The 12,578-nt window shown below is 33.6% G+C and overlaps 1 protein-coding gene across 1 annotated transcript in view; it reads right to left on the minus strand.

The window, feature by feature from the left end:
- LOC134370530 (solute carrier organic anion transporter family member 6A1-like) overlaps positions 1-12,578 on the minus strand; it is an 86,762-nt gene that overhangs the window by 31,923 nt on the left and 42,261 nt on the right. The window contains 1 exon segment of the mRNA XM_063087610.1: positions 4,524-4,713. Coding sequence (XP_062943680.1) covers positions 4,524-4,713 — 190 coding nt within the window.

Genomic DNA, 12,578 nt, shown 5'->3' on the forward strand with positions numbered 1-12,578 from the left:
TGGGCTGGGGCGTGTCTTCTGCAACCCTCGTCTATCAGCTGGGCCTTCAAGACCCTGCTCGGCACCGCCTCGCCCAGGAAGTCTACCAGGTTTCTGCTAGGCACAGACGACCGGTCACTCTGGGTGCCTTTGTAGTACTGTGTAGATCTTTCTCGGGACTTGTTCACCTTTGTATCCCCCAGTATAAACCGAGTCTAGCGCCCGCCTGCAGCCAGCTCTCCAGCAGGTTCAAGCAGACCTGGGAGCTCTCCTACCACACTATTCCCAATCAGAGATTGGTTAGGCTTTTTTCCGAACTGGTGGCCGAAGAGATGGTATCTGCCTCCCAGTAACAGGAAGTTTACCAGGGGCCGGAGTCCAGGGTGCGGTGGAGTGAGAGTCGGCCCGCCCGTACTTCCTTGCCCTCCCAACAGTGGCCGGGGACGCCCCATGCCACCAACCCACCAGAGAACCGCGGAGGGAGTGGGACGGGAGGCCGGCCCGCAGGCTCTGGAAAGCCCCTCGCCAGCAGTATTTGTTCTTTTTTAAATATTTGGTAGAATTCTGGTGTGAAGCCATCTGATCCTGGGTTTTGTTTTTTTTTTTTTGACAGAAGATTTTTTATTGTTGATCCAATTTCCTCACTCTTTATTGGTCTGTTCAGATTTTCTATTTGTTGGTATTTTGTATATATCTAAGAATTCATCCATTTCTTCTAGGTTATCAGTTTTTGGGGTGTGTAATTGTTCATTATAGTCACTTATGATCCTTTGTATTTCTGTGGTATCAGTTGTAACATCTCTTTCATTTCTGACTTAATTTGACTCTTCTGTCTTTCCTTCGTAGTCTGGCTAAAGGTTTGTCAATTTTGTTTATCTTTTCAAAGAACCAGCTCTTAGTTTTGTTGATTTTAGTTTAGTTTCTACTCTCTTTCTAGTCTCTGTTTCTGCTCTGATCTTTATTTCCTTCCTTCTGCATACCTTGAGCTTAGTTTGTTCTTCCTTTTCTAGTTCCTTGAGGTGTACTGTTAAGTTGCTTATTTGATATCTTTCTTCCTTTTTGATATAGGCACTTATTGCTATAAGCTTGCCTCTTAGAACTACTTTTGCTGCATCTCATAAGTTTTGGTATGCTGTGTTTCCACTTTCATTTGTCTGAAAATATTTTTTAATTCCCCCCTTAATTTCTTCTTTGACCCTTGGTTGTTCAAGAACATGTTGCTTAATTCCCATGTATTTGTAAATTTTCCAGAGTTCCTCCTGTTATTGACTTCTAGTTTTGTTCCATTATGATTATAAAAATACTTGATGTGATTTCAGTTTTCTTAAAATTGTCAAGACTTGCTTTGTGGCCTAACAAATGATCTGTCTTGGAGAATGTCCTGTGCACACTTAAGAAGAATGTGTATTCTACTGCTGTTGGACCAATTTTCTATATGTCTGCTAGATCCATTTGGTCTAAGGTGTTGTTCAAGTTCACTGTTTCCTTATTGATTTTCTGTATGAATGATCTATCCCTTGTTGAAAGTGCAGTATTAAAATTCCCTATTATTATTGTATTTCAATCTATCTCACCTTTCATATCTGTTAATATTTGCCTTATACATTTAGGTTCTCCAATGTCGGTGCACATATATTTAAAATTGTTATATTCTCTTGATAAATTGACTGCTTTGTTATTATAGAAAGACCTTCTTTGTCTCTTTTCACCATTCTGTCTGATATAAGTATAGCCACTCTTGCTCTGTTTTGCTTATCATTCACTTGGAATACCTTTTTCCATCCCTCACTCTATGTGTGTCCTTAAAGTTAAAGTGAGTCTCTTGTAGGCAGTTTATGAGTTGGATCTTGTTTGTTTGTTTGTTTGTTTTCATCCATTTAGATAGTGTGTATTTTTGATTGGAGGATTGAAACCATTTGTATTTAGAGTAATTATTGATAGGTAAGGACTTACTTCTGGCATTTTGCTGATTTTTATTTGGCATATTGTTAAGTAATATTTTAATTTTTGTAAAGTTTTTGACTATTTTGTATTTTTTTTGTTCCTTTATTCCAATCTTATCTTTCTTTGTGATTTGTTGTATTTTTCTGTCTTTTTCTTTTAGTATATCTACTAAAGGTTTTTTCTTTGTAGTTACCATGAAGCTTACTTAAAACTTATCATAATATCCCAGTTTAAGCTAACAGCACCTTAACTTCAATTCCATACAAAGATTCTACACTTACTCTTCTCTCCCACACACACATTTTTTGCTGTTGATGTTGTACCTTACATCTATTTATATTGTGTATTTGTTAACCAATTCATTATAGTTATAGTTGTTTTTAATACATTTATTTGTCTTTTAACTCTTATACTAGATTTAGAGTTACACACCATCTTTACAGTATTAGACTATTCTCAATTTGATTATTTATTTGCCTTTACCAGTAAATTTAATACTTTTATATGTTTTCATATTGTTACTAATTGTGCTTTCATTTCAACTCAAAGAATTTCCTTTAGCATTTCTGATAAGTCTGGTCTCATGGTGATGAACTCCCTCAGTTTTCTTTTGTCTTGTAATGTCTTTATCTCTCCTCCATTACTGAAGAACAGCTTTGAAGGTTGTGGTATCCTTGGTTGGAAATTTTTTTTTTCCTTTAGCACTTTGAATGTTATCCTATTCCCTCCTGGCTAGCCAAGTTTCCATTGAGAGGTCTGATGATAGCCTTATGAAAGATCCTTTATATGTGGTAAATTTCTTCTCTCTTGCTGTTTTCAGGACTCTGTCTGATTTTTGAGAATTTCATTATAATGTGTCTCAGAGTATTCCTTTTTGAATTGATCTTGCATGGAGTTCTTTATGATTCCTGAAACTGTATGAACATAACTATCCCAAGATTTGGGAAGATTTCAGACAGTATTTCTTTAAATAACCTTTCTGCCCCATCTCTCTCTTCTCCATCTGGTACTCCCATAATTTATATATTCACACATTTGATGGTATTCCATATGTCCCTTGTGCTTTCTTTACTCTTTTTCAGTCTTTTTTCTTTTTGCTCCTCTAATTGGGTAATTTTAAAAGATCTGTCTTTGAATTCACTAATTCTTTCTTCTGTATGATTAAGTCTGCTGTTAAAATTCTCTATTGGGTTTTTCATTTCTGTCATTATATTCTTCTGCGCCAGTTTTTTAATGGTTTCTATTTCTTTATATATATTATATAATAATAATAATAATTTCTTATATATATAAAACCTCTGGCATATCATCTTGAAGTAGATAGATTTATATATATATATATATATACATGGATATGTATATAAATATACAGTGATATGTGTGTGTGTGTGTGTGTGTGTGTGTGTGTGTGTGTGTGTGTGTGTGTGATATTTTACCACTCTTCTTAAAATGTAGAAACCTTACAACCATATAGGTGATTTTACTTCCCCCTTTAGGTTATAGTTTCACATGTATTATATTTGCATTCATTGAAAACCACACCAGAAAATGTTATAATTTTTGCTTTCAACAGTCATCTATATCTTAAACTTAAGGTGAAAAATTAGCCTATTTACTCATATATTTATCATTTCTTTTATTCTTCCTTCATCCTTCAAGTTCTAAGTTTTACTTTTATGTCATCTCTTTTCAGACTGAAGAGATCCCTTTATCATTTCTTTTAGAGCTCTGTTTTGTCTCACAGTTTGAGGGAATGTTCTTGGTCTGACTGGTAATTTTTTAAACAAACAAACAAAACAAATATCCTAATTTTTGTTTCTTTAGGCTCATACATCAGTTAAAATATTAAAATATTTTGTTGGTTTCCTGTCATATTACTAGATGCTTTTTGTCCAAACTCTTTGCCCAACGGAGTTTGTCCTTCTCCAAGATTTTGGCCTTTAAATTCCTACTTGACTGAACAACTCTCTGATACCTTTGAAGAACTTTAAATTTTATTCAGCTTTTCTAATTGTTATAAGTGGGAGCACCAGTCTGCCACAGCTACTTGGTTGTAGCTGGAAGTAGGAGTCTTATTCTGTTTACTTATTTTATTAGCTCAGTCCTTTGGTTTCCAATTCCAGTTTCGTCCCTGGTTTTTAATATCAATCTTTGCCCAGTTCTTTGAATTTTTGCACATTTTCCTTAAGGGAGATATTACCCATGTATACTTTCAGATACACTTCAGTTCCATTCTTTCATGTGTATTAGAAGGAAAACAAACTCATTCAGGGACACAAGGTAAGACTGACTTTGTACAGACAAGTAATACCATCTCCAGTCAGTATCCATTGTAATAAAGAATTTTACTTCTAGGTTCTGAATCATTTCAATGTGTTTTTTCTTTTGTACTTTATGAATACATGAACAGCAAGATATTATTATAATATCTGTGCCCTTAAAATGAAAGGTGAAACTATGCCTTATATATATTTTACATGTCCAATAATTTGAAGAATGAGATAAACATATAAAGGCTACTGCATAAATAATTACTAATCAACTGAGAAATACGCTGTTCAATTTGGACGTAAAAATCTATTATACAAGATTATATTTACCCATCATATTTTTCACTGATCCCAGCAAATGTCACTGGATCACAGCATACAAAAATTACAAACCAAAGCAGTATAAGTGATATAGTCGATGTAACTATTATAAATTTTGTAAGGGCTTTACAGGACAATTCTAACTGGGAAATGATGACACCTCCCAGAATCTGGCCAACTGCTTCTCTTAAAACAAGTCCTTAAAAAAAAAAGAGAGAGAGAGAAACACAGTTAAAAAATATTCAGCTGATAGTATAGAAAATTCATACATTGATGCAATTCCCTCTGCTCTAAACATAGAAAACGTAGATTTAAGAGACAGAGAGAAACTTAAAGTCATGATAATTATCTCAACAAACGGGAACAATAGGTTCAAAAGCAATTCAGACCTATGGAATAGGGCTAACACCATGGGCCTACTGGACTCCAAGGCAGTGATGGTGAAGTGTTGCTACTACGCAGTAATGGCACCTCAGACAAACCAGGAATTTAATCCACACAAAACAGGAGATGAGAGCTGTCTTATTGAGAGCTATTATTAGCTAGCTTCCTGGATTTATAACTTATCACTAGAGGCATGATTATAGTGACAAGAGTTCACAGAGACTTGTTAACAAGAATTGAACCAACTCACCCATTAGTTTTGTGAATGGATGTACAATATTAAAATCTCACAACAAAGTGGGACTCCAGAACAGCCACTATGAGACATGATTTTCCTAGAACTATCACACAATAGGCTCTCAACGATCACTTATTGGATTGACTTGTCATTGTCATCTAGTTATCCTTAGGGATCCTTTATAGCTAATGGCCCTAAACAAGTCTGTCCTGTGAATGCTCTATACTTCTGTCAGTGTTACTTCCTTGCTGAAGACAAAAAAATCATTTTCACATTTTCAGATGTCTGGCTGCTGGCTTTTTCCAGGTTCCAATACAGGCAGAATTCTACCCCCACCCCACATCCCTAAAGCATTTGAGCCATTAACTCAATTTATTGGTTGGTATTCTCCACTCATTGCTATCTGCTAATCACTTATTTCTAAGGTGAAAACTTGGATATCCTGTTACATGCAGGAGGTACTGTGTGGTAAATGCCAGGGCTCTTCTGAGTCCATCTACCTGCACTCGAATGCTCACTCCTTTACTTACCAGCTGTATGACCTTGGGCACCACTTCCTTACTTGTTAAACTGGGGAAATAATGATACCTGGCTTGTGGGATTGTCATGAGGATTAGTTGGGATAATTCACGTTACAAGTTTTGCATAGTGTCTGGCATATAGTAAACAATCTTTTTACATTTGAAAAAAAAAGACCCGATTTTCTATTCATGCATGAGGGATGACAAAGAGACAAGCACAAGAAGAAGAGAAAGGAGGAGAAAAAGGATGAGAAGGATGCTGTATATTGGATTTCCCTCTAGAGCTAACTGAGATTTAATCCCCACTGTGACAATGTTAAGAGGGTGGGAAATCCTGTTATGGTAATTGAAAGGTGGGGCCTTTAAGATGTGATCACATTGTGAGGACCATTGTGCGTGGATTAATCTAATTGATGGTTTAATGTTGGTCATGGGCATGGTCTGATGGCTTTAAAAGGAGAGCTCCTGAGATGCTCTCTCCCTCTCTAGCTCCACCATCTGCCATGGGAGATTCTGCATTGCTGTCACCACCAACAAGGCCTTCACTAGATGTGTTCCCTGGATTTTGGACCTCCCAGCCTCTGAAACTGTGAATAATAAATATTGTTTCCTTACAAATTACCCAGTTGCAGGTATTTCTGTTATAAGAGAAACAAACTAATACAGAAGAAAAGAAGAAATGTAGGTAGAAGGTAATCAGATGGAGCTAGCACAGTAAATTCATACATTGTTGCAATCACCTCTATTCCAAATATATAGCAACGGTAGACTTAAATAAGAATACAGCAAGAGAAATATAAAACAAAAAACAAAAAAATCCCATTGACATCAGATTAAATTTATATAATAGGAGCACCTGACAAAGACTTGAAAAGAAGCAATTTTAGAATGCTCAAAAAGATAAATGACATAAAAACAAAATGTGCCATAAATGAAGAAGAAAAAATAAAAAGAGAAAGTATTAATACATGCAAATTTAAAAAATAATGAAAGAAGATCTGGATATTAAAAATAAAATTGTTGAAATAAAAGCTCAAATCTCAGAATAATATTTAGACTAGAGGCAGTTGAAAATAAATTAATGAATTGGCACTGTGTTATTCACACAGTATGTAATAAAAAAAGAGTAAAAGAAGAATTATTAAAATAAGCAGTTAAAAGTCAATGAGTACCAGGTGATCAAGGTCAAATTGAAAAACAGTCAGTCATGTAGTAGTATGTCCTTTTTGATGTGATGTGATGAAAATGGTCTTCCTTCCAATACCCATAGCCCCAGTCTAATCATGATAAAAACATCAGGCATTTTCTGACAGAGAAACATCCTACAAAATACCTGAGCAGTGGTCATCAAAATTGTAAGGACACACACACAAAAAAAGGAAAAACTGAGAAAATGTCATAGCCAATAGGAGCCTAAGGAGACATGACAATTAAATATAATGTGGTATCTTGAATATTCGAATAAGTTCCTGGAACAGAAAAATACATTAGGTAAAAATGAGAAAACCTGAAGTAACTATTGACTTTAGTTAGTGATAATGTATTAATATTGGTTCACTAATTGCAACAAATCTACCTTTTTAACATAAGATGTTAATAAAAGGGGAAACTGAGTGTGCAGTACATAGGAACTCTCTATACTCTCCAAAATATTTCTGTAAATCTGAAACTGTTTTTTATAAAGTTGTTTTTTAGGAAGAAAAATATAATGAGAATAGAATAATAGGATCCACAAAAAGTTTTATAACAGTTGAGTAAAATATAATGGAAGGAATACCAGAAAATAAATATTTCAAAAATTACAGCTGATGAGAAATTTACACAAGTTAAGAAATATTAGTCCTGGTAATAAAAATACACTGCAACTAATTAGAAGTATTTTTAAAAATTCATCTTTACATATAAGGAAACAAGATAGGAAAATTGCATATCAAGAATAAAGCAAGTACATTAAGAGAAGATGGGATGGGGGAGGGCAGGAGGAGGAACAGAATCAAAATAAAAGTGTAAAGTGTAGTAAACAAAAAATACAAATAAGAAGTTAATATTATTTAAATATATCAGAATTCCCAATAATGGTAAATGAACAAAGTTCAAATATTTTTTTAAAAAATCAAGTTGGATATTTTTTAAAAGGAAAGATTGAAAATAAAATAGTGAAAAAATATGAACCACAATATTATATATCATAAGTTATATCTAGTGACAGTGTATAAAACTAATCATATAAAAACTCCAGATTTCAAGAAGAAAATTTAAAATACATAAACAGAGTATTGTAACTCAGCTTTCTCAGGAATAAAAACTTATTTTACAACACTATTACAGATATGGAAAGTATTAACAGATTTGAATGATGACTTATTTTAAAAGAGAAACAAAAGCATATATTTAGAAACTCAAAATCTCTTCTCAATTCATGGCTTAAAGAATACTATGATTATGAGAATTAAAGATACTTATAATTGAATAGTAATTAAAATAATTATAATAATTATATCTAAATGTGTAGGATGCTACTAAAGAAAATCTTTAAATAATGATACCTCCATCATAAAGTTGTTAGGAGAATTAAATGAGATGATATTTAAGTGAACAGCATCTGGGCACAGAGTAAACACGAGTGTGTATAAAAGGTAGACATTTATAAACAAAATAATTTGTTAGAAAGCAAAAAAGGACAAATAGAGTGGGGGCAATATTTTCTGAGAAAATTTTGTGAATTAACTTCAGAGGGGTGAGCAATAAGCTGCAAGTAAGGAACTCAGGAAGAAGCAAACCACTTTTTATCCTAAATTCTCAGACATTGGGGCTCTAGATATCAATAAAAACAAGGGTGAGGTAGAGTTAAAAACATGAGGATTGGATGGCAGTCTATACAAAATGTTTGATCCTCATTTCTTATCTCCACCTGTATGCCATATGACTGCCCCTCTACCCCTCAGCAGAAGACCTTAGGTTTATTTGGAGTTTGAACCAGACAACTGTACATTTGGCAAAACCATGCATATCTTTGAAAAGAAAACTGAGAACCCTAGACTTTTTATCCATCTCAGCTAAAAAAATATTGACTGTCAGGTTTACTGCCCCAGGCAGAAGACTGTAGGAATTGTGACTGAGAAAACTCTGTCTCAAGAGAAAAAGAAGTAGAAAATACTGAACACTGTGGGTTCGACAATTAAATAGATGAGTCCTTTAAAGACCACCTTAAATACAAGACAACAGAGTTGAAAATCCAACAATGCACAGAACTTACAATCAACTTTTAATGTAAATATTTTAATGGTGTACATAAAAGTACATGTATCATAACTGTACATACTGATGAATTTTCCCAAAGTGAAAATACCTATATAACCACCACCCAGGTCAAAAAACAAACATTAACGGAAATCCAGGGCCTCTTTCATGAACTTAGGATTTTATTTTTAAAATAGATCATAAAGTATGCATAATACATTGTGGCTTCTTTGGTTCAACAAGATGTTTGAAAAATTCACCTATTTTTTTGTGTAACAAAACTTAGATTGTGCCTTCTCATTGCTGAATAGTATTCTAGTGATGCATATATGCCAACTTATTTATTCACTATGTTGTTGTGAACTGTGCTACTACTATAAAAATTCGTGTACATGTCTTTTTGTAAACACCTGCATCTATGCTGAGTATAGTCTTCAGAGCAGAATTTATGCTGGGTATATAACTAGGAGTGAAATTTCTTGGTAAGGGGATACGTATATGTTCAGATTTTGTGGTACTGCGAAAAGATTTGCAAAATGGTTAAACTAATTTATGCTCTTACCAGCAGCAGATAAAATGCCAATTGCTGCACACCCATGCCAACATGTATCTCTCTTTTTCGTTTTAGCCATCCTGGGGAATAGGTAGCAGTATTGCACTGTGGTTTTAATATGCTTTTCTCTGAAAACTAATGAAGGTGAGCATGTTTTCATAAGAATAATGGCCAATTTATATCATCTTTTATAGAGTGCCTGTTCAAGCTTTTTGCCCATTTTTTAAACTGGATTAACTGCCTTTTCATTATTGTCAGATATTTTTACATATTCTTTCTACCAGTCCTTTGTAGAATATTTCTATATCTGAGGAGATGGTATTGTTTGCATTTTCACATACATGCTATTTTACCTACAAGAGATTGTTATTTTAATGTAACACCACTTATCATTTTTTCCCTTTATGGTTATGTGATTTGTGTCTTGTTGAGAAATCTCTGTCTTCTCCAAGGCCATGAAGGTATTTTCCTATACCTTATTTTAAAAAGTTTTATTGTTTTACCATTCACATTTGTATCTACAATCCATCTAGAACTGGTATTTGTATATGTAGTGAGGTAGAAGTAAAACTTTACCTTTTTAAATAAGAATATCTAATTGATCCAAGATCACTGTACTTCAATGTTACCTTTGCTCCTAATCAGGTGACCTTAACTATGGGACCCTCTACTCTGTGCCACTGATATTTGTTTATCTTTGCACCAATCACACTATCTTATTACTATAGCTTTATAATAGATATTCTGGCAGATTGTATTTTCCAAAGGTGGCTAAAACATTATCTCTTTTCACAGGCATGTGACCTTGATACTCATTAAACTGAGTGGGTAGGACTGTGTTCTTCCTTCTTGAACCTAGCCAGATCTTTGGCAGTGAAACTCTATAACATACAAGGTTAGATTATAAAAATGGCATATACTTTTGCTTTCTGTGCTCCTCAAGCCACCAGGATTGGAGCAAGCAGCCTGTGAAGAGGTCCATGTAGGGAGAACTCAGGCCCATAGCCCCGTCTCTAGCCAATGACTAACACAATTTCACAGCAATGAGAGTGAGTCATCTTGAGAATAAATTTTCCAAAACCCAGTTAAATCTCCCCTGCTTGTGCCACATTAAGAGAAAGAAGCTAGCCCTACTGAGTTTTAACCAAATTTTAGATTTGTAATTAAATAAATAACATTTTTAAAAAGACACTAAGTTTTATAGTAATACTTTACAGCAATAGTAACAAATATATAGTCCTACAAATTATATAAACAGTATATAAGTCCTACAAATTTGGTCTTCTCTAAAACTGGCACAACTATTTTGAGACTTACATTTCCATACAAACAGTATCAATTTTTTTCAATTTCAATCAAACAACAAAAACTACTACTAAAAAGTATACCAAGGTTTTGATTCAGATTATACTGAATCAATTTGAAAAGAGCCGATATCTCAAAATATTGTCCTTTGATCAATAACTGCAATATATCCCCCATGCATTAAAGTCTTTTAAGTTTTCTTTCGTAAATTTTTTTAACTCCTCAGAGATCTTCCATGTCTTCTAGTAGATATATTCTTAATAATTTGCATTTCTGCATAAGTATAAAGGTATTTTTTAAATTATGTTTTATTTTTTTGTTGTAGATATATAGAAATACAACTTACGTTTGCATATTGACTTTTTTCCTAGCAACCTTATTAAATTAATTGTTTAATTCTCCTTTTTCTGTAGATTCTATCACTTTTTAAAACTTAATCATGTCTTCAGTTTCTAATAAGAGTTTTATTTCTTTCTTTCCAATACTAATAACTTTTATTTCTTTTTCTTGCCTTATTGTACTGATTAGTACTTCCAGTGCAATGTTTAACAGAAATGGTAATACTGTACATCACAGTCATGAACCAAATTTCATGGCAGGAACCTTTCAATATTTCATTATGTATGCTGTTTGCTGTGGTTTTATTTATTTATTTATTTATTTGCTTGCCATCAAATTTGAGTTCTTTTCTATTTCTATTTGTTAAGAATTTTTACTTTTTTAAATTAGAAGTAGATTTGGATATTGTTCCCAATTTTTTCTCATTAAGATGATCACATGATTTTTCTTCTTTTTCCTATTCATGAGGTAAAATCTAATTATCAATTGATTTTCTAGTACTAAATTAGCATTGTTTTCCTGGACTTTATCATACTTGTTTATGATACATTATCATTTTTAAGTATTGTTATGACATTTCTAAACAGGATCTAGTTTGAACCAATACTATAAACATCTCAATTGACTTGGCTTACACAACTCTAGCTGAAAAATTACACTTGAGCAAACTTTCTGCCCACTGGGTACCAAAACTGTTGCAACCAGATCAGCTGCAGACAAGAGCAGCTTTCAAGTGAAATCTTAAACAAGTGGAATCAAGATCCCAAAGCATTTCTTTGAAGAATTTAATATGGGATGAAATATGGCTTTACTAGTATGATCCTGAACACAAGACACAATCAAAGCTATGGTTACCCAGAGGTAGAAGTGGTCCAGTCAAAGCAAAAATGAACTAGTCAAGAGCAAAGGTCATCATGATAACAGTCTTTGGGGAATGCTCAAGGCATTTTACTTATTGATCTTCTAGAGGGCCAAGGAATGATAGCATCTGCTTATTACAAGAGTGTTTTGAGAAAGTTAGTCACAGCTTTAGCAGAAAAAGAGAGAGAGAGGAAAAAAAAAAAAACTGCCCAGGAAAGCATCACCAGAGAGTTCTTTTACACCATGAAAAGTCTCCTGCTCATTCCTCTCATCAAACAAGGGCAATTTTGTGAGAGCTTCTATGGGAAGTCATTAGGCACCCATCTTACAGTACTGATTTGGCTCCTTCTGACTTCTTTTTGTTTCCTAATTTAAAACAAATCTTTAAAGGACACCCATTTTTCTTCAATTAATAATGTACAAAAGACCGCATTGATGTAGTTAAATTCCCAGGACCCTCAGTTCTTTAGGGATGGACTAAAGAACTACATCCCTACAAAAGTGTCTTGAACTTGATGGAGCTTATGTTGAGAAATAAAGTTTACATTTTTTATTTTTATCTTTTAATTCCATTTTTCCAGGAATTTTTTGAAGTCCCCCATATAATTGTATGATATACATCA

Source organism: Cynocephalus volans, chromosome 2 (genome assembly GCF_027409185.1).
Source record: "Cynocephalus volans isolate mCynVol1 chromosome 2, mCynVol1.pri, whole genome shotgun sequence".
NCBI lineage: Eukaryota > Metazoa > Chordata > Mammalia > Dermoptera > Cynocephalidae > Cynocephalus > Cynocephalus volans.